This window comes from Myotis nattereri (assembly GCF_964212035.1).
Source record: "Myotis nattereri genome assembly, chromosome: 8".
NCBI classification, from domain to species: Eukaryota; Metazoa; Chordata; class Mammalia; order Chiroptera; family Vespertilionidae; genus Myotis; species Myotis nattereri.
In genome coordinates this window covers 64,218,223-64,241,789 of record NC_138083.1, presented here as the reverse complement: position 1 = coordinate 64,241,789, position 23,567 = coordinate 64,218,223, and the positions used below count along the sequence as shown (strand labels likewise).

The following is a 23,567-nucleotide window of genomic DNA, read 5'->3' as shown; positions in this document are numbered from 1 at the left end:
TTCCCATTTCTCTCTGTGGCTCAGTAACCAGATTATACATTTTGCTCTCTAATTTCTGTGCTGCCGAACTCTGACCTGTTTTTTGTTTTGTTTTGTTTGTTTTTAAATATATTTTTATTGATTTCAGAGAGGAAAGGAGAGGGGGAGAGAGAGAGAGAAACATCAATGATGAGAAAGAATCATTGATTGGCTGCTTCCTACACACCACCTATTGGGGCTGCAACCCGGGCATGTACCCTGACCTGAAACTGAACCATGATCCCCTTTTTCAGAGGTCGATGCTCAACCACTGAGCCTCGTTGGTGGGGCTCTGACCAGTTTTGAATGGTAAAAATAACCAAAATCTTCAACAAAAACTTTGTGACGTACGTAAAAGTAAATTCTAAAGGCACATCTGCATCTATAACATATTGTAATCATTATTAAAACACTTTAAGATTCAGCTTCCCTTTCCTAACTTTGAGAGTCATTTTGAAGTACAAAGAAACTGGAGAATTAGAGTTGTACTGATCTAGTCTGTATAGTCCATGTTCCACCATGAAAATGAGCTTAGTGCCTGCTGTAGGAGTGACCAGCCACTGTCACTGTGGGGAAAGTGCTCTTTATGTTTGGAGCATTAGTATCTCAGCAAGATCTGTTTAGGTTTAATTTGGCTTTGGGGATATTGAGCCAATATTTTTTAAAAGTGAAAAGTATTCTAGTAACTCTATTTTTTCTTTCATGTTGCATTAAAGTTTTGTTGTCCTTGGGAAAGCACCAGAATTAAAACATTAGCATTTGTCCTGATGGAAATTATCTTACTAAAGGCTAATCTACTTGAAATTTTTTTAAAGGAAAGAAACACAAATAAAATCTACAATTTCTTATTATTTCCTTGTGAAGTACTGGATTTGCATATGGTTCAAAGCAGTAGGATGAAAGTATGCTCGACTAAGCCCTTATGTGATTTAAGAATAGGGAGAGAGCAGTCCAGGTTGTCAGGTTTATTGCATGTGCTAGTGAACCCTTGTAGAGAAAAAGGATCCCGTCTGCCAGAAATATTTACCAGCCCAGGCATCCAAGTTTAAAGTTAATTAAATTGGCACTATTTGCCATCTTTCTAGGGGGCACAACAACAAATCTCAGTAGAGATTATGTAGTTATTTGCTAGACTTATACATTATTTTGTTCCAAGTCAACAGTTTTGTCACAGAGTTAGCTATCAGAAGATGTACTGCAGTCACACGTATAACTGATGAATGAAAATTACCATAGGAAAAGTTCCATGAAGTACGTTCAAAGCTCAGAAAAGCTGTCATTCGGATGTGCGCAGCAGCCAACAGTACTCACCTAGTGCAGCTTAAGGTCCTAACCTTCACCGAGTCAGTGCCTTGTCCCATTTGACACTACGCTTTTCTCAGGGTGGAGCAAAACAGAGTAGATATTGAACATGCTTAACCTTATTGTCTTTGAAAGCTTTTCCCATTGAAAGAGAACATTATGTGATGGTGATTTTTTAAAAAGTATTTTAGACATTTACAATAAATGATATAATCTCTGAACAGTCTGTCTTCCCAGCCTCCAGATTCAAAGTTCTTCATCTTAAAAATTCAATTGCAGGATTTTTTCCAAAACACAATTGAGCAAATTTAGCCTTTCTTAAGTTAGCTTGAACAGAGACGATTTGGTATTGATGGTTAGTAAGAATCTGTAGTTCTTCAAACTACTTTTTTTTTTAGTAAATGCTAATGTTTGTCAAGTTTGCAACCTAGATTTGTTTTTGTTTTTCTCTGATTGAAAGACAGAACTGAATGTTAAACTGCATTCATGGTCATGTGCTTTCTCACTTGGCTTGTTTGGTTCCAGAATGCCTGTGACCAGTGCTATTGTGTGTGTGGGATGAATTATAATGTGTTTGTACTGAGAACACTTAAGTTTCAGTGTCACTACACCACAATGGCCCTTGTGAGGCCTGGCAGCGTGCGAATGCACAAGACTGTTCTGTCTTTCTATTGGATCCACCAATCAAGAGCAGGCCGGATGGGGAGCAGATGGGTGTGAGGCTCTTTATTCAGTGGGATCAGTTACATCAACATCTTCCTCAGCTGTTTTTGGGGAAACTATTAACATAAGACAGTCAACATAAATATTTATTGTGAAATTATTCTGATTTTTCCCCACATCTTTCCAATGCTGACTGTGCATTCAGTAGTTGTTTAAAAGTCATAATAGAAATCTGGAGAACTGTGGAGCAGTAGAGATTGCCTTTTGGCTGTAAACTGCACCAATGTTCCAGCTCCACTCACGCCATTAGGATTTTTCAAGGTGTGCTGATGTAACTTACCACTGTGCTTCCAGTATAAATTACTAACCACCTTCTCTTGGCTATTCTGGGTACCACCAACCAGTTTTAAAAATAGTACCAGTGTTTTTTATTTGCTATTTATCTATTAGCATATAGTATCAACACAAAACTAAATAACGTCTTTGCATAATCATACGAGATAACTGACTTCACAGCATAGATACATAGCGAGGGGCTTTTTTTTTTTTTTTTTTTTTGAAACTTCAGTAAGCTATAGTGTTTCACATGGTCCCCAGACGTTTTCTGCCATCTGTTATCTTGGTATAATTAGAAATTATGTGGTACCCAGAGTAAGCCAGCTCTGTTCCAGTGTTGACTGGGACTTCTTTTCTTCTCAGAAGCTACTAACCAGGTGTCCGATCTGGTGGGAAATTTTGCAAAGCCAGAAAAGGGGGTGGGAGTTTCTTATTCATGTGGAATTTTGAATTTCAGGAGGAATTCTGCTACCCAGTGGAATGCCTAGCTCTTACTGTGGAGGAGGTGATGCATATTCGTCAGGTCCTGGTGAAGGCAGAGCTGGAAAAATACCAACAATATAAAGATGTCTACACTGCCCTGAAAAAAGGAAAGGTAGAGCTGTTTCAAGTTGATTGATCAGCAGGGGTAGCAGAATGGTCAGTCACAGGCATGGTCTCCTGAGGGAGCTGTCTGCTAGCCAGATGGTGCAGGACTTTTAGGGGATTTTAGGACGTAAGAGGCTTATTCTCCAGAAGTCAGTTCGTGTTCTGCCTTGCTCACCAAAGTGAATATTTTCTCCCTTAGAAATCAAACCTCTGGGAGTTTAAAACAACCATAATAAATAATGTTATGCCTTCATAAAACCATGTCTGCATTTAGTCATTATACTGGGGAGAATTTTTTAGAACCTTCTTCCAATTGCTTCCATGATGGTCAACTCTAGGGAGCTGTGGCCTTTTACTACCTTTTAAAAGTAGAATAAGATTAAATACAGAGCCATGTTATAATTATCACAGAGCCAAACATAAAAACAGGGTTTGTGAATTCTCATCTTCCTTCTGTGTACTAAACTTCCCCAATGTATAAATATAAAATGTATTAAACCATATAAATTAGGAAATTAACTATTGTCGATGTTTTTGTTTGTTTGTTTTTCTCCTTTTACATTTGTATTTTTTAGCTTTGCTTTTGTTGCCGAACCAGGAGATTTTCCTTCTTCACCTGGTCTTATACCTGTCAGTTCTGTAAGAGGTAAGGTTTCTTTGTAATTGATGACAATAGTCAAAGAAATACCAGTTAACTTCATTGTTTCATTATTTTTCTACATAGGAACAACATTAAAAATAATCTATTATCACCTTGTGCTTTGTTTATGGGTTAGGAATACTGATTTCTTCAAAAGAGTGAATCAAACAATTATTTAGTGTTAGACCTTGAAAATGTTTCTCTGCATTTATTTCTTTTACATAACCAAGATCATTCTAATAATAATGTGTCATGTTTGAACAGAAAAAAAAATAGGTATGATTGTCATATGACCCTTGGATAGACAAATAAGAAAATTACAGATGTAAGTTGATCCTTCTATAGGAAACAGTGTAAGAGTTAAGTTTTACAGATTATCTTTTTGGCAATCCGCAGTTGTATCAATTTGTTATATTCTGATAGAAGAACGAGAGAGTTCTTGCAGTTTATTGTAGAAATTGACAACATGCAGTCGTTGGCTTCTCTAACTCTCCTGTCGCATCTGTGGCATCATGCTAAGTAATACTTTTGATTTTGTATGCAGGCCCGTGTGCTCACAGTGTTGCAAAAAGGTAAGCTACGCTTGGTGACATCATAACGTAATAGTAATTTTAGTAGACTGCCTTTTTAACAGTATTGCTCATTCTCAGTTTTGTTTGGGATAATAGATGCGGCTGCCATCCAAGCCATACTCTACTCTTCCAATCTTTTCATTGGGACCTTCTGCCTCGCAAAGAGGGGAAAGTTGTGTGAGGCCAGAAAAACCCTCCACCAGCCACCAGCGGCCACTTCGGAGCATTGCCAGGTGAGCGAGAGGCCTGGATCTTCAGAGCATTCTTTGGGAAAGAATGCTCCTTTTGAGGACTGTGATGATGTGGCAGGATTTTGGCTCCAGAGGGTTTGGGTGGGTGGGTTGGTTGGTTGGTTGGTTGGTTGGTTGATTTTAATATAGTTTTGAATTGCACACAAATCTTCAGAACTTCCGAAAGGTAACTTGTCAAGGGATCGTTGTTAGCTACTTGAAGGATACTTTACTCTCATAGTTTATTTTTTTTAAATAATTACTTTTTCCCATATTGTATTTTTTAAATGTATCTTTATTATTGAAAGTATTATAGCCACCCTCCCTTTGCCCCCCCCCCCCATTGACCCTCCTCTCCCCACTCTGCATACATGGCCTGTGCATAGATGCATATAGGTTCTTTGATTGATCTCTTCCCTCCCTCCCCTCTTCCCTCTGAGAATCCCCAGTCCACTGAATGCTTCCATGTCTCTGGACCTATTTTGTTTGTCAGATTATTTTGTTCATTAGATTCCACATATAAGCAAGATCATGTGATACTTGTCTTTCTCTGACTGGCTTCTTTCATTTAGCATAATACTCTCCAGGTTCCTCCATGTTGTCTCAAAGGTTAAGAGATTCTTCTTTTTTTATAGCTGTGTAGTATTCCACTGTGTAAATGTACCACAGGTTTTTTATCCATTCATCTACTGATGGGCACTTGGGCTATTTTCAGATCTTAGCTATTAAAAGTAGCATTGCTATAAACATAGGGGTGCGTATATACTTTCTGATTGGTGTTTTGGGATTCTTAGGATATATTCCTAGAATAGGGATCACTGGGTCAAATGGCAGTTCCATTTTTAATTTTTTGAGGAAACTCCACACTGTTTTTCAGTCTGCATTCCCACCAGCAGTGTACTAGGGTTCCTTTTTCTCCATATCCTTGCCAGTGCTTGTTGTTTGTTGATTTATTGATGGTAGCCATTCTGGCAGGTGTAAGGTGGTATCTCATTGTCATTTTAATTTGCATCTCTCTGATGATTAGTGACATTGAGCATTTTTTCATATGTCTCTTGGCCATTTGTATGTCTTCTTTGGAGAAGTGTCTGTTTAGTCCTTTGCCCATTTTTTGATTTTATATTTCGGAGATTAACCCCTTATTAGATGTATCATTGGTAAATATGTTCTCCCATTCAGTGTGTTCCCTTTAGAAATAATTACTTTTGTGTGTCCTTTAAAAGTCATCTTTAGATCTGTTCTTGTTTTCAGTGGACTTGAAAACGTGCATGTAATAGTTTAATCTTTCTTTCCTTCTTTAGTTTGAAAGAAAATCTTTTTAATCCTATGTTTACAATGGTCTGCAATTTAGTTTCATATTGTAAAGGCAGAAATGAAGCTTTATGCCAAGAGCTGGCAATTTAAAAGAAAAAAAAAGTTGCCTGAGTATCAATTCCTTTGCATTTGATGCAGAGTAAGAGTAAGGTTAGTGTTGGTCCTTAAGTAGGTGGAAGGAGGTCAGGCCAGCTTGATAGTCTAGCTACCATGACTAAATCAAGCCACCATTTGGCACCTAAGCTCTCAAACTAAAATTTATTTATTTTGTTTGCTAGTTCAGTTTGTTCATTAAAGTCCACATATGAGTGAGATCACATGGTTCTTGTCTTTCTCTGAGTGGCTAATTTCACTTAGTATAATGTTCTCTAGGTCCATTCATGCCGTCACGAAGAGTAAAATTTTCTTCCTTTCCAAGGCAGAATAGTATTCCACTGTGTAAATATAGCACAGCTTTTTCATCCACTCATCTACTGATGAGCACTTGGGCTGCTTCCAAATCTTGCTTGGCTATTATAAATAACTCTGCAGTGAAATAGGGGTATATATTCTTTCGAATTAGAGTTTTGGGCTTCTTCGGATAAATTCCCAGAAGAGGAATCACTGCATCATAAGGCAGTTCCATTTTTAATGTTTTGAGGACACTTCATACTGCTTTCCACAATGCACCAATCTGCATTCCCACCAATAGTGCATGAGGATTCCCTTTTCTCCACATCCTCGCCAATCAATATTATTTCTTAATAAAACATGTTTCCTGGTTTCTTTCCCTCCCTTTACCCTCTCCGCCCAGCTCCACCCCACCCCAGCTTTCACTGCACTATTGTCTGTGTTCATGGGTTATGCATATATGTACATACGTTATTTGATTAATCTCTTCCCACCCCCTACCCCCCATTTCCCTCTGAGATCTGTCAGTCTATTCTGTGCTTCCATGTCTCTGGAACAGCGTTTCTCAACCTGTGGGTCACCAACCTGTGGGTTGCGACCCCTTTGGGGGTCAAACAGCCCTTTCACAGGGGTCGCCTAAGACCATCGGAAAACACATATATAATTACATATTGTTTTTGTGATTAATCACTATGCTTTAATTATGTTCATTTGGTAACAATGAAAATACATCCTGCATATCAGATATTTATATTACAATTCATAACAGTAGCAAAATTACAGTTATGAAGTAGCAACAAAAATAATTTTATGGTTGGGGGTCACCACAACATGAGGAACTGTATTAAAAGGGTCGCGGCATTAGGAAGGTTGAGAACCACTGCTCTGGTCCTACTTGTTCACCAGTTTTATTTTGTTCGTTGGATTCCTCATATAAGTGAGATGAAGTGATTTTTGTTTTGTTTTTAATATTTTGAAACTTTTCTTCATTTAGAAATTCTTTGCAAGAACATGACATGACTAAATCACTCACCATTCCATAATGTTTTTGCAGCAAATTTTCTTTTTTTGCACTTATTTTTTTTAGTATTGCAATACAACTATGAGTAATAATTCTGGATCTTTTAAACGTTTTGTTTTATTCCAGGTTCTCCTCAAAATCTAAGTCTGTGGACAAATCAGATGAAGAACTACAGTTTCCCAAAGAGTTAATGGAGGACTGGAGTACTATGGAGGTGTGTGTAGACTGCAAAAAGTTTATTTCGGAAATCATCAGTTCAAGCCGACGTAGCCTGGTGTTGGCCAACAAAAGAGCCCGATTAAAAAGGAAAACACAGTCTTTCTATATGTCCTCACCAGGCCCCTCAGAGTACTGCCCTTCAGAGAGGACTATCAATGAAATCTGAGCCCTGTGCCTTTCAGTTGCTTTTGTGTTCAGTGTCGGCGCTAGCACGGGAGAACACGGAGCTGGACTGTCTCTCCTTGCTGTGGGCTTTAGTTAATAGGCTTGATTGGCATTAGATCAAGTTTTTGCTGCATCACATTGTTCCACAGACTGAATGCTGTGTTCATATCAATTGATGATATGTGACAGGTCAGCCAATTGCTCGTTTGCACTGAGAGGACAATAATTTGAAACTTGCTTTTGTGTGTGTGTGTGTGTGTGTGTGTGTAGATTTGGAGGCTAGAAACTTTTTCCTTGGTTCAGTTCCTTACTGTTCCTCATATAATTTTCTGACTAAGGTAAAAATCTTCTCATGTGAGAAATCAGCCTAACAAAGGTGTCGATGTTAGCACAGTTCTAAGCAGTAAGTCATATTGGCACTTCCACCTGACAGTGTTCCTATCTAATGTACATAGTGATCCGGAGCCCTGCCGCTCACCAGATGTGTGGGGGTGGGGCCCCGCTACTTATCATCTCACAGCACAAAGCCTAGAAGGATTTGCTCCTACTGTCACACTGATTTTAAATTATTGCTGCTCTGAGATAAAGACTACAGGAGGGACTTCATGCCTACATTTTAGTGCAAAACATCTGAATCAGCTGTCCACCCGAGTGGATGGCCATTTCCTCTGAGCTGCTGTTTGCCCCAGTGCAGTGGACCAGTGTCTCTTGGAGTGCGTGACAGGTTTTCATTCCCTATCTTCCATGTACTGTGGTTACTTGTAGTTTTATATTGGAGACCTAGGAGTTAAAGTTTTGTAGGACAAGAAGACTAAACGTTTGTCAACAAGTTAACTATAAAAAGGGTTGTAACAGCATAGGGTGCCAGCTATCGGCCACACTGGAATGAGCTGGAGCGCATGCATTTTCAACTACGTTTCCCATAGCTTTATAGTCTAGGCACCTTGACTAAATGAAGCCACAATTTGGTACCTAAGGTCTCAAACTAAAATTTATTTATTTTTATAAATGAAGTTGAAAAAAACAACTTTGTCTAGTTCTTTTTAAATTACAAGATAACCTGCTGTTAGTCTTTTTGGATATGCTTTTTGCACAAGTTTTCCTTGTAAACAACTTGAGCAAGTGGGGTGGGCTTTTGATGAAGGTAGGTTGGAGGACAACATTGTATACCTGAAATTTCTCTTGTTTGGCCCATACCATGGACTATTATTTTGGTATGCTTAGAAATGACCAACCAATCAAATTGCCATTGATGTTTGAAAGTCAGTTAATACACATGCACAATAATTTCCTAAAAGCTATAAGACATGTCTGTAGTCAACACTACGACAGCACCATTTAATAAAAGGCATGGCAGTCACACTTCATTCCACATCAAAATGTAGTAACATTTCTATATTAAATTAACAGTAATACCTCAAAACTGCTCTGGTAGTAGTTCTTAATGGATTGAAGTTTACAATTTAGTAAATGGCTTAAAATTACTTACGAAATAAATTTTACCAGTTGACTAAAATAATGCATGTTAACAGTTTGTATTTGCATGTAAAGTGGGCCACCAGAGAACCCTTATTGATTATGCAAATGTTTAAATTATTTTAAAGACTCTTGTCTAAGAGCTTTACACATTATATTGGGTGAATTTCATTTATAAAATTTTCCAAGGGACAAATTGAACTCTACCCCAGATGGTCTGGTGGGAGCCACACACACCCTTTGAAGGCCTGGGCAGAGGCCTGTAAACAACTACCAGGAGAGATGCCAGACAGAGGGAGTGGTATTTGATATGACGTGGGATAGTGTGTCTTTTAACAGAATGACACACTATCCCAGGTTATGTTGTTAGTTAAACATAAGAAGCCAAACCCCCAAAATGATCATTTCGTTCACAAGGCAAATATCTAGCACATCAGAATCTTTGACTTCTTCATATGGGCGGATTTGGGCATTATGATCACCTCATACCAGAGCATTGCAATGTAAATTCTTCAACAGCATTATTGCATTAAAGAGGTTACATGGATGATATATCTGCATGAGACAATTTGGAGAAAGCAGTGTAAGGAAACAGCACATGATATAGTTAAAATTACAGAAATCAAATTGGTATCACTTTTTGTTGCCAAAATAATTTCTTGCATTTAATCCTTTCCGATCCATGACATGTACCAAACACCTCCACTAAATTAGGTAACTTCCAGAGAGCAATTCACTAACAGCTTGTAGAGTGTGGTCTTACAATCCTTAGGCTGACCTTAGGCCTCTCTTCCTCCTCTTTCTACTAAAATAACATACTTTACAGAGTTCCTCTTTGTCCTGGTTTCTAGCTCTTTGGCATTTACTTCTGACCCAACAACAATAAAACTGTTGTTGGACAGCTGGTCTCACTTGGAGCCTGATGTGTCTTAGAGCTTGGACGCACCCCTGAGCAGCCCTCCTGTGCACATCCCACCTCTAACTCTCACCCTGACCCCCTCCAGGCTCAAGCACCCACCCGCTGCTTTGGTCCCAGACCTCATGAACTCACCCTGTTGGAAGATCTTCGTTTTCTTCCCCATGGCTTAACTGTCTACCAGTGTCAGAGTAGATAAGAATGCTTGTAAATACTGTAATATATTAATATTTGAAAGGCATTCATTCAGTGGACAATGGAAATTAACTCTCCCAAGACAAGTAAAAGTCAGATAATTGATATGTACATCGACTTAACAGTCCTACTAGAGTTCGTCTTAAGCCTTTCAAATTAAACCTGAAGGTTATTATGTAGAAATGTAAAAAATGATCTTACATTTGAAGAGATTATGTGATTACCACCGTGAACTCATACCATGAATTTTTTAAGGCTTTTATTTTTCTAACTGTATTAATAAATAGGACTGGATTTTAGGTATCACATAGGAGACATGAAAGTTTTAAATTATGTTGCTATTTGCTTCAGCTAAATAGCAGACAATTTTGTACATGCAAAACTGGAAGGGCCATGGAGTACTGTGTGTACTGACTGGGCCCAGACCCGGCTTCCTACCTGTATGAGAGACAGTGTCACTGGCGTTCAGGGTGACATGGCGGTTCTAGAAGTTTTCCATTAAAAGCTTTTATTTTAAAATTTATCTGGGGAAAAATAAAATGACTTTGCATCATGCCTTCTGTGTTGAGTTCCTGTTGTAAAATGGCGATGTCTTTTGATAACTAGCTGTCAGCAACCACCTAGGTTGTGAAGGCAGATACTTGTATCATCAACACCTTATGATCAGTTTGAGAAATACAACCTAACAAGGGCCACATTGGAAAAATAAAACAAAAATGGAGCCTCCAAGATAACTGCTGTGTTACCAAGTAGGTGTGAGTCCTTTTTTTACTCAACAGTGTAGAAAATTAAAATTTTATAAACACTTTATTGCATAAGAAGTTGTATATATGGAGAAAAATTATGTCTGCAAAAAGATAAGCTTTTATATATATTTTTTTCAGCTCTTTGTGTTGTTGTTGTTAATCCTCACCGAGGATATTTTTCCATTGGCGAGGAAGGGAGGGGGAGAGAAACATCAATGTATGATAGACGTATCGATTGGTTGCCTCCCACAAATGCTCTGACCAGGGCCGGGGATCCAGCCTGCAACTGAGGTATGTGTCCTTGACCAGAATCGAACCAGGACCCTTCAGTCTGAGGGCCGGCACTCTATCCACTGAGCCAAACCGATCAGGGCTTTCCAGACGTATTTTAGGGTCTCTTTCCACTGAGGTTTCTCTGTGAGATGTGTATTTGTATGTATTCAGCTCATCATCCAAATGTTCACTGACTTTCTCAGGCTAAGAGTCTTTGCCTCATGCCTCCTTGGATTCCAGAGATACAGAACATTCAGATACCATAAAAGGGAAAGCTGTAGGTAACTGTTATTTAACTATATCTTTTTTTTTTTTAAGTAAGGATTACAATTCTTTTTTAAAATACATTTTTATTGATTTTAGAGAGGAAGGGAAAGAGAGAGAGAGATAGAAACATCAATGATGAGAGAGAATCATTGATCAGCTGCCTGCTGCATGCCCCCTACTAGGGATCAAGCCCGCATCCCAGGCATGTGCCCTTGACTGGAATCGAACCCAGGACCCTTCAGTTCACAGGCTGATGCTCTATCCACTGAGCCAAACCAGCTCGGGTGAACTATATCTTTTTTAAAAATACACGTTTTTATTTATTTTAGAGAGATGGAAAGAGAGAGAGGAACAGTGATGAGAGAGAAACATTAACATTGATCAGCTGCCTTCTGCACTCCCCTCACTGGGGATTGAGCCTGCAACTCGGGCATGTGCCCTGACTGGGAATTGAACCAGCGAACTCCTGGTACATGGGTCGATGCTTAACCACTGAGCCACCTGGCTGGCCGGGCAAGCTCTATCTTCCTTTTTCCTTTCCAGCTCCAGTGGGAGAAAAGATGCATAGTTGTAAATCATCGTTGTCTAGAATTTAATAAAGAGAACTGCTTTTAGGAAAGGGCTTGATTGCACATGTGATATGTTTAGAGATTCCAGTTCTGCTATCTCTATAGAATATACAGGCACACACACAGAGATACTCATTATAACGCTCAGAAACGGTGCTCCTTATTCCCTTGTGTCAGCCAAGGGCTGTGACTAGAAACATCTCCCAAAAATGTTTACTAGCTAAGAACCAACTTAATATAAAACTCTGCATACACTAATTAAATGTTTAGGTACAGTTACCTGGCAGACCAACTTGCACTATTATTCTGGCTTATTCCACTAAAATGTGTGTGTTGTGTAAGTATTTAGAGTAGGTCTTACTGTGCAAACAAAAACATCCTGCAGTTCTGTTTCTGCATGGCCTGGCAAAGTCTGGGCCCCTGCAGCCTATGGAAGCAGTGGAAAGAAAAGGGCTTCAGAATTACAGGACATCGCTCTTGAAAAGTGGGCTTTGAAAACGGGGGCATCAAGAAATTGCTTTGCCATGGCCCCATGTCTCAGTTGGAGCATCCCATACACCAAGAGGTTGTGGGTTCAATCCCCAGTTGGGGCTCACACAGGAGGCAACCAATCTCTCTCTCTCTCTCTCTCTCTCTCTCTCTCTCTCTCTCTCTCTCTCTCCCCCCTCCCCCACCCCCCTCTTTAAAATCAGTAAACATAACCTTGGGTGAGGATTAAAAACAAGTTGCTTTATGTCCCTGGGGCCTAAGAGCTGAGGAATCATCTTGATGTTTGAGCCTATGCCATGTTCTACACAACTCAGTGTTCAGATTTTGTTTGCCACCCAGAGGGCCAGACACTGTGGGTTATGAACTAGGAATGATCCTGCAGGCTGTTCTAATAAACCTGATTCTCTAGAATTGAAGCCCTTGTGTGTGGCTGGCAAGAGGGACATCCTTGAGCAAGGTATATTGCAGCCCTATAGTGCAAAGCCTGTGGAGGTCGTCTATTTCTGCGTACTGAGTGCCTATAATGTTCTTTTTCTTGATTAGGCGCTGACCTCACAGGTATGCTTAGTTTATGAAAATACACTGAGCTGTCACTTTTGATCTGTGCACATTTTTGGGGGGCATCTTATACTTTAATAAAAAGCTTACAAAATCATATTTCTTATGTAACTTTACCCAAAACTCATATGGTGAACATTTGCTGTAATTTGTGTGGGGTGGTCAAGTTCCATATCCCTGGAAGAAAAAAAAAATGCAAATTTGCTTTAGAGAAATGTAAATTAAACTCAGAATTTTCACAAATAAATTCTTCCAAGAATACAAGAGGGAGCGAGCCACCAGGGGAGAACAGAAGCACTGTTTTTCAGAATCACACCCATAATGACAGTCAATGCTGGAATTACCAGAGGACGGCTATGAAATAAGTGTGATAGGTATGTTTGAAAGTGTGATGAAGTAGGGAATATCAATATTGCACTTATTAGAAAAGATTCAAATGGTAGTTCTAAAAATGTAAAATACATTTTAAATTAGAAAAATCAATAGTTTTAAAAATATGTAATTTTAAATGTCTGCTAGACACAAAAAGTGTAAATAAACAAGCAAAATTAATTTTAATAACATTTAACCCAATAAATTAAAAATATTACCATTTCAACATCCAATCAATACAAGATTATTAATGAGATAATTTACATTTTTCATACAAGTCTTTGCAATTTAGAATGTGTTTTATACTAAAAATGTATCAATCTGGAGTAGTCACTCTTGATCTATTCTGTATACACACACACTGTATTTACATGTTTCTGCTGTATATTGATGGGCATGGGTCCAAGATGAAGCAAAACTGTTTATTTAGATTCCCATGTAATGTTAATTTAATTGAACAGATGTGTTTAATTTATTGAACCATTTTCCTACTGAGAGATACTTTATTTTTCATATTTCAAATAAGTCTGCAAGGAGCATCATTTATACAAAACCTATTTGCACTGTGTATTTCCGAGGCATAGAGTTTAGATACGGACTTGCTGTGCAATGGATGGTTTTATCAGCAGATTAGGCACAATTAAAGTGCTACTGAGTGAACTGGAAAAGAGATCTGAAAAAAATACCCAGAATGCAGTACAGAGAGATGAGGGAATGGAAGATTAAGACGCATGAAGGACACAGTTACAAGTGTCTAAACAAAGACAAAAGAAAGACGGGGAGCAGAAATGTTTCTAAAGATAATACCTAAGATGTCTCGAGAATTGATAAAAAACACCAGTTTCCAATTAAAAAATCCCAATGAATCCCAAAAAAAATAAATGAAACAAAATAGATCCAGAGACAGAGAAGCATGGAACAGACCTATGAATCTCAGAGGGAAGGTGGGGGTGAGTGGGTGAGGAGCGATTAATCAGGGAACTTACATGCTTATATGCACAGCCATGGACACGGGCAATAGTATGCTGAAGGCCTGGGTGTGGGATGGAGGAGTTAGCAGGGGGAAAATAGGGGGGAATCTATAATACTTTTAATAATAAGGATAAATTTTAAAAGAAATGAAAAAAGAAACTCACCTGGACACATGATAGTGAACTTTAGTACACTGAAGACAGGACAGAAGATTTTACAATCAGTTATAAAGAAAGAAAGAAATATTAGGCCGACAGTTGGCTTCTGGAACAGCAGTGGAAGACAGGAGTCAGGGAGGAAGATATATAAAGTGCTGAGAGAAAATACTTGTCAATCTATGCATACACTTGAGAAAGAGCAAGAGTGAAATAAATTTTCCTACAAAAACTGAGTTTGCAAGCAACAGACCCTCGTGAAGGGAGTGCATGTGGAATGTATTCAGACGGTGTGTCTGAAATGAAAATGAAATAAATAAAAATTAAAATAATGAATATGTTGGTAAATCTAAACAAACATTAATTAGATAAATCGGGAGGTTAAAAAAAATCAAAATAGACCTGAATTCTGGACAACAACCAAATCTCATTTGAAAGGAGGAGTGATGGGAGCTGTGTTTAAAGTTCATCTCCTGTTTAGGAGAAGTGTTAAGATATTTTTTTTAAAATATATTTTATTGATTTTTTTATAGAGAGGAAGGGAGAGAGATAGAGAGTTAGAAACATCGATGAGAGAGAAATATCGATCAGCTGCCTCCTGCACATCCCCCACTGGGGATGTGCCCATAACCCAGGTACATGCCCTTGACCGGAATAGAACCTGGGACCCTTCAGTCCGCAGGCTGACGCTCTATCCACCAAGCCAAACCGGTTTCGGCGAAGTGTTAAGATATTGACTAATTTTAAACATCTTAATCTAAGAATACAGGTTAAATTTCCAGAGAAATCCCTAAAAGAAACAGTACCTGAATGTGGAACTTCCGAACTGGTAGATGTTAAAAAATGAAATGGGGAATATAAATCTCAGTTGAAATGTCTTAGAGAAAAGGCACACACACACATAAACAAAAAAACACAGAATAACGAGGTGGAAAATAAGCCAAGAAACATAAAAATAAATGTATCAGCACTCAAAATTAATGAAGTAAAGAAATAAACTCCCGGAAAAAATTTAATGTTTTTTTCCCCCTTCTAAATAAAGAAACAAATAAAATAAATGAATGCTTTTAAAAAGATAGAGGTCACAGAAAAGTTGAAATATAAAAGAGAAGAACAAGTACATGTCAAATACTAATTTTTAAAAAGTTCTTAGGGCTATAATAATACAACATAAAATTGAATTAAAGTAAAAAATTATAGAAGAGAAAGAGAACCATTTACATAGTGACAAACATTGTTTTCATCAAGAAGATTGGCTATAAACTTGGATGCATCTAGCAAAATAGGCCTAAAATAAATAAATTAAAAATTTATAAAACTGGCAGTAGTTCTCAACTTTCTGGCCCTTTAAATACAGTTCCTCATGTTGTGACCCAACCATAAAATTATTTTCGTTGCTACTCCATAACTGTAATGTTGCTACTGTTATGAATCATAATGTAAATATCTGATATGCAGGATGGTCTTAGGCGACCCCTGTGAAAGGGTCGTTCGACCGCCAGAGGGGTCGCGACCCACAGGTTGAGAACCGCTGGCTTAGCGAAAGCTAAAAAAGTCCATCAACATATTGGGAGATTTCAACACACCTTTCTAAGTGATTGATAGATTAGTCAAGCAAAATTATGGCTGTAGAAGTTGTGAACAACATAATTAACAAGTTTGTTACAACAGATATATCCAAACACAGTAAAATGATTAATTTAAAAAAATTTGCTCTATCCCTTTAAGTGCCAAACCTTGACACTATTTGTTTTTAATGGAAATTTTCTCAAAACTATGACGCATGCCCCTGCCTTCTTAAGTAGAGCGTACTCGTCATGACCTGCACATCTCCTCAGGGTCGGCATCACCAGCTGCTTGGCAATCCACTGCTTTAGTCTGTTTTCCAGTTTTTCTCCTTAGTTTCCTGCATCCAGCAGGTCAGCATTTCTTTTCAAACAGCTGTTTTATTTTGGAAATCTACTGAGAGCTGAGAAAGCAGGGAAGCAAGTGTGTTCAAATCGGGTGCAATGAAAGAATCACCCAGGCTCCTCAGAGAGAGGTCTTCTGCGCAGGCTCTGTGCCTACATGTGTAATTTCATACTGTCCTCTCTTTTCGGGTGTTTCAGGAACATTTGAGACTCAACATGATCAAAACCAAAATAATTACTTTCCCCCTCAAGCTTGCTTCTTCTCCAGTACTCCCTAGCTCTGTCGTCTTTGTGGTCATCACAACTCCACATGCGGAAGTGAACGCCTGCCCCTCACAGTTCTACTGTGTCCAGCTATTCTCTTGACTTCTTCCCATTCCTGAAACTCTGGTGAAGCCCTCATCACTGCTTTTCAAAACTATTACAATAGTTTAATTGCTTGTCCAGATTTTAATCTTGTTTCCTCGAACCTCATAGCTACAAACTATGATCCTTCCTTGTTATAGACCAGCGGTTCTCAACCTGTGGGTCGCGACACCTTTGAGGGTCGAACGACCCTTTCACAGGGGTCGCCTAAGACCATCGGAAAACACATATATAATTACATATTGTTTTTGTGATTAATCACTACACTTTAATTATGTTCAACTTGTAACAATGAAATTGGGGGTCACCACAACATGAGGAACTGTATTAAAGGGTCACGGCATTAGGAAGGTTGAGAACCACTGTTATAGACACTAGACTTTTCTTTCTTTCTTTCTTTTTTCTTTTTTTTTTAAATATATTTTATTGATTTTTTACAGAGAGGAAGGGAGAGAGATAGAGAGTTAGAAACATCGATGAGAGAGGAACATCGATCAGCTGCCTCCTGCACATCTCCCACTGGGGATGTGCCCGCAACCCAGGTACATGCCCTTGACCGGAATCGAACCTGGGACCTTTCAGCCCGCAGGCCGACGCTCTATCCACTGAGCCAAACCGGTTTTGGCTAGACTTTTCTTTTGAAAGCATATCATGTTAGTCTCATGCCTGCAAAGCATCGGTGACTCCTTATTGCAATGGAATAAGCCTAAGTTCACTTCATATCTGACCCACTGGCTATTCTATTCTTTCAGTTCACCTCATCTCTAACCCCCTGTTCCCAAACCCTTACATGAGAGTCATAGTCATTTTCATGACCAGTGTACCTCCAAATTCTAACAAATATTTCTTTCTTTGTAGCATGTCTTTATGATTCCACATTCCTCAACTCCAAATTCACATATCACCTTGGTAGATCCCACATTAACCTCTACCCCAGATTCTCTCTCTACCCTAAGTCAACCACTCCCTCCTCAGGGCATCCAACATGGTCACTCATTCCTTGGACGACTTTGCATTAGGAGCTGTCTGCTTGCGCAGAGGGTGCTCTGGGCAGAATGGGCACATTGAATTCTGGTGAATTGCCTGACTCTCTTTCCTGCTATGAAACCATGTCTGATTTAGTTTTGTACCCCAGTGCCTAGCACAGCACCTTGAACAAGGAGACAGTAACTATTTGCTAAATTGAATTATTGAGACAGCATTATAAATTAAGCACCTGAATTTGGGATTACAAGAAAAAAAGAGAAAAGAAATTGCCTTGGAACTAGTAATAAACTAAATCTAATTCATATTTTTGGCCCTTGCCAGTGTTGTACAATGGTTAGTGTATTGGGTTCAGGTCAAGGGCACGTACCTGGGTTGCAGGTTCGCTCCCTAGCCCCAGTCGGGGCACATACAGGAGGGAAGCAATTGATGTCTCTCTTTCTCTTTCTCTCCCTCCCTCTCTCTCTCTCTCTCTCTCTCTCTCTCTCTCCCCCTTCCTCCCCTTCCCTTCCACTCTCTCAATGGAAAAAATATCCTCAAGTGAGGATCAACAATAAAAATAGTTAAATATTTATATGAGTTGGGGAGATATTTTCAGGCAGAAGTCCTTTGCATATTGTTGGTATGTCCCCTCTCACATGTAACAACCTGCTTCGTAACCTGTCCCAGGTGGGAAAACACATAGTGTCAGTAAACTTACAATTCCCTACCCGTGAGTTTTTTCACTATTACATCTTCATAAGTTTCAGGGAATCCAAGGACAGGCAGACCTCAGAGATACCGTGGTTTAGGTTCCAGACCACCACAGTAAAGCAAGTCGTCGTCGTCTTTTTGCTGGTGGAGGGTCTTGCCTTCAATTTGTAAAAACAAACAAAACACACACACACACACACACACACACACACACACAACACAAAAACATCTTTTAGCTGAAGCTTCACTTTATTGAAGCTAGACTGAGCTGCTTAAGACCAGAAGCACTGTGCCTGCCACATATTAAGTGCTCAGCATATGTTTTACTGAAATGTTGCATGGATGGATGGATGGGTGGGTGGATAAATATTTTACTTTCAACAATTGATATGAACTATTGCCTTTCTTACTTCTCCCACAGTCAGATGGCATAGCTCCATTTCTAAGCTAACCAGAAGGGGCAGGCCGCAGGAAAACTGGTCCTCATTCTTTCTTGTGGTTGCTTTCTTTACGCATCTTCCTCTTCAGTCTTTGAGGTTGGAAGATAAAGGAGAGACCATTTTGCTCATTACCTTTCACCTGTTCTTTCCAAGTTGGCATTTATGAAGAGTATTTCTAAAACTTAATGTCATTTATATGTTTTAAAGAGGTAATCTCATGAAATTCAAATGGTAGAAAGGAGCACAAATGAACTTATACCCAGTTCCCATCCGCAGTGTAACCACTGACACCATCTTCTTGGGTAGCCTTCCAGAGATAATCTTACTTATAAAAGCAAACCCATATTTCTTTAAGCAAATAAAAATATACCCTTTACCAGCTTTCATCCCCCTTGGCTGCACATTGTAATTATTCAGGGGAGCTTTCCAGAAAATGCAAATCAGATTCTTTGGGGGAGGAACTCAGCCATCAGTAGTTTTTTTAAATTCACCAGGTGTTTCTGATGGACATCCAGAGTCAAGAACCACTACACGCATAGTGTTTTGCACCTTGGTTTTTTTTTTCTTACATGTCTTCAAGATCCTTCTATACCATTATATAAGAATGAATTAAAACAACAACAACAAAACAGCTGCATAGTATTCCACTAGCTAGATGGAATATGAAGGGCATTTATGAACATCAGGTTGGTTCCAATATTTTATTACGAAAAGCGCTGCAACAAATAACCTTTCACGTCTGTCGTTTTGCATATATGCATATGTATGATACAGATTACATATATATATATATATATATATATATATATATATATATATATATATATATATATGTTGGATAAAGTCCTACAAGTGACATTGCTGAATCAAAGAACAAGAACATTTGTAATTTGCTAAATAGTTGTGATTTTGCTCAACAGCGTGCTAAATATGTGATAGGTATTACTGAACCCCCTGTGGGGGTTCACTGTTAATCTGGGTCCACAAGGAGTTTTTAAAGTGGGAAAGTGTGATTGCATTTTGGAGATGTATATGCTAGGACATAACTACTGTCTCGGGCTTAAATTTCAAAAAGAGATCGCAGGCACAGCGCCTTTGTCAGAGCCAGGGTTCCCGGGGTCTCTCCTGAGAGGGCTGGCTGGCCGCTCAGTTGCTTGTTCTTTCTTGTCATTAAAGAGTTTTGTTCTCGGAGAGGAAACAATATGTGCTCTTTGATGTGGTTCAGAAAAAAGAGACCAACACCACATTTTAAAGTGCTTTGTGGAGGAGCTTCCAGAAGCAGCTCTTCAGAAGAAAGCTCAGAGAGAGAGCAGGGCTCAGACGCGAGAAGTCGTGAGCGCATTTGGAGCATATCTGACTCTGGAGGAATTCTCTCCGTGAAGAAAGCACAAAAGCCAATATGGAAAATGCAGACACAATTGTTCTCACTCTGATGGGAATAACTTTCCAGCCCAAGCAAATCTTTACTATGAGGATATGCCAGAGGCTGCAGACAGTAAATCAAGCCCTGAATTAGCAACACACTCTGTACAAAGGCGTGCGTTCCTAGGAACAAAAACAGATTCGCTTCTAGAAGTTTCTGCTCTGTAACATTTATCTCTTCTGCCTTCTTCTTTAATCTTCCTTCCTCCTCCTCTGGGTGACACAGACAGAAACAGAGACATAAAGGCAGAGACAAGAAAACAGATTTTTCTTCAGTATGACTTTTCTGTTTGTTTTCTAACTTTATTTATGGGGGGGCGGAGAGAGGAAGAGAGAGAGAGAACAACATCAATTTTTTGTTCTATTTATTTATGCATTCACTGGGTGATTCTTGTATGTGCCCTGACCAAGGACCGAACATATAACCTTGGTGTATGAAGACAATGTTCTAACCAACTGAGCTACCTAGCCAGGGAAGGTTTTTATTTTTATTATACTTTTTCTTAAATCTTTACCTGAGGATATTTTTCCACTGATTTTAGATAGAGTGGACGAGAGGGAAAGACAGAGAGAAACACATTGATTGGTTGCCTCCTGCACGGCGCCCTGACCAGGGCCCAGGCCTAGCAGGAGCCTGCAACCGACGTACATGCCCTTGTCCAGAATCAAACCCAGGAACCTTTGGTCTGCAGGCCGCTGCTCTATCCACTTAGCCACACTGGCCAGGGCAGATTTTTAAAATAGCTAGCAGGATGTGCTGAGGAAAATGGACCATAGTAAAATACATCATTTTCATGCTGAATGAGTTTTATGGTATTCTTATATTTCTTGAAGAAATTCAAGCATCAGTCTTTGAATAGTTTGTCAGTTCAGGTTCTTTGATAAAAACGCAATAGAAATTAACTCATGAACTTCAGGCAAAAAAAGGAGGATGTTATTTGAATGATACTGGGCAACTCACAGAATTGAAAACAGGAAGCAGGACAGAGCTGTGGACCAAGTGTGGCTCTTCCACAAAATACCACGTGCGGGCGCGCACACACAGTGCGATTGAAACTTTGTGGCCCATGTGCAGAAGTCGGTATTTTGTGGAAGAGCCACACTCAAGGGGCCAAAGAGCCGCATGTGGCTGGCGAGCCGCAGTTTGCCGACCACTGGACTAAGAGAAACATCCATGTGAGAGAGAACGGACACAATTGCCTCCCACACGTGCCCCAGACCAGGGCTGGGAGGTGTGGGAATGGAGCCTGCAACCTAGGTACCTGCCCTTGACCGGAATTGAACCCGGGACCCTTCAGTCTTCGGGCCAATGCTCTATCCACTGAGCCAAACCGGCTAGGGCCAGATCCATTTTATAATGGGGGGATTGTGATGGCTTTGTCAACTTGTCTCAGCTAAACTACATTTCCCAGAACTCCCTTACTTTGTTTCTTGTTAGGGAGGGCTACAAGGCATGTATTTGCCAGATTTGGAAGGAAGCAACCATTTTGATTGCTGATCTGCGTTTGAAGCAGATCTTCTTAGTGTGAAGCAGCCTGTAGGCCTGCAATTACCCTATTTTCCCTGGATTCTCCTCCAGGTTTTATTTGTTTTTGACTCCTCAATCAGTTGTGTGCGTGGCTAGTTAGCTCTGTATGAAGAAGGGCCTCACTCAGCTTCTGCAGGATCCCCTCATCACCAAGGTCAGAAGCAGCAATAATGGACACAGGCACGGTCCATCCTAGGGCCCCCGCTTGTGCTAGTGGCTTTCAGCCACTCATGATCTTCCCCTTCTGACTGAGCACCTCAAGCTCCAGCATCAGTCACAGAGGTTTAGCCTTACAGAAACTGCGTAATCAGTCCCACAGTGTGCAGGCCAGTTCCTGGAAGCATATCGAATACGAAAAAGGCGTGTATCCCTTCTGGTTCTGCTTCTCCACTGAACTCTGACTGATACGGGAACCTGAAGTCCCACTACTCACTCTTCCTGCCTCATGATCTGTCAGTCAGCTCACTGCTTTCATCATTCCCCAAACTCAGGAGCTTTTTCCATTCCTGGGGGCCTGTGCCAGTGCTCCGAAGGCCTGCCACGTCCCTCCCTGGAAGTGGCTGGTTTATCTGTCCTCCTCCTGCATGTGGCTCGGCTCCTGCAGATCAGGGAGCAGGGCTGATAGATCTCTATCCCTGCCTCAGCTCAGCACGTTCCGCATTAATGACTGTGGACTAGGCCAGTGGTCGGCAAACCGCGGCTCGTGAGCCACACGCGGCTCTTTGGCCCCTTGAGTGTGGCTCTTCCACAAAATACCGACTTCTGCGCATGGGCCACAAAGTTTCAATCGCACTGTACGCGCGCGCCCACACGTGGTATTTTGTGGAAGAGCCGCACTCGAGGGGCCAAAGAGCCGCATGTGGCTCGCGAGCCGCAGTTTGCCGACCACTGCTAGGGTGACAACAGAGAAATGTCACCCCCCCCACTCCTCTCAGGAGCAGCATGTGTAAGAGAGTGGAAATGCCGAAAAGGACCTGGGGGTTTCTCTAGAGCTAACCTGAATATCCCGTTCCTAAGCAGACGGTATCAACACTGGAGGGAAACATGGGAGTAAGAACAGCAGGATTCTGCGCAGGTAAATCTTCTAAACAGTGTGGCACTGCAGTAGAGAATCTAAACGTGTAAACAGAAAACAGAGTCACTTCTAAGGGGAGGAAACATTGATCTTAGGCATTCCAGCGAAAACAACCTTTCACCTTGCCCACCAAGGAGGACACCATGACAAGGTAAAAAGGCCCTTGGGGACACAGCTAATTCTCACAGCCACTTGGCAGGGAGGTCAAATCCCCTCTAGTATTACCTACAACAATCAAGGCTTAACTACAACAAGACTGCGCGCAAAGACCACTAGGGGTTGCACCAAGAAAACATAAAAAAATGAGGAGACAAAGAAACAGGATGCAAATGTCAGAAATGGAAGATATAGAGCTCAAAACCACACTTTTAAGGTCTTTCAATAATTTTCTAGAAACTGCTGATAAATGTAGTGAGATCCTCAAGAAATCTAATGAGGCCCTAGATGTTGTGATAAAGAACCAACTAGAAATTAAGCATACACTGACTGAAATAAAGAATATTATACAGACTCCCAACAGCAGACCAGAGGAGCACAAGAATCAAGTCAAAGATCTGAAATGCGAAGAAGCAAAAAACACCCAACCGGAAAAGCAAAATGAAAAAAGAATCCGAAAATACGAAGATAGTGTAAGGAGCCTCTGGGACAACTTCAAGCGTACCAACATCAGAATTATAGGGGTGCCAGAAGATGAGAGAGAGCA

At 40.1% G+C, this 23,567-nt stretch overlaps 1 protein-coding gene across 2 annotated transcripts in view; it reads left to right on the top strand.

The window, feature by feature from the left end:
• The window catches only part of SPIRE1 (spire type actin nucleation factor 1), a 117,728-nt gene extending 107,128 nt beyond the window's left edge, over positions 1-10,600 (top strand). For both annotated transcript variants that reach the window (XM_081096887.1, XM_081096886.1), the window contains 5 exons: positions 2,777-2,914; positions 3,483-3,553; positions 4,092-4,119; positions 4,216-4,352; positions 7,201-10,600. In XM_081096887.1, the coding sequence (XP_080953013.1) occupies positions 2,777-2,914; positions 3,483-3,553; positions 4,092-4,119; positions 4,216-4,352; positions 7,201-7,459 (633 nt within the window). In that variant the 3' untranslated portion in view covers positions 7,460-10,600. The remainder of the gene's footprint in view (positions 1-2,776; positions 2,915-3,482; positions 3,554-4,091; positions 4,120-4,215; positions 4,353-7,200) is intronic.
• Positions 10,601-23,567: the final 12,967 nt, after the last annotated feature.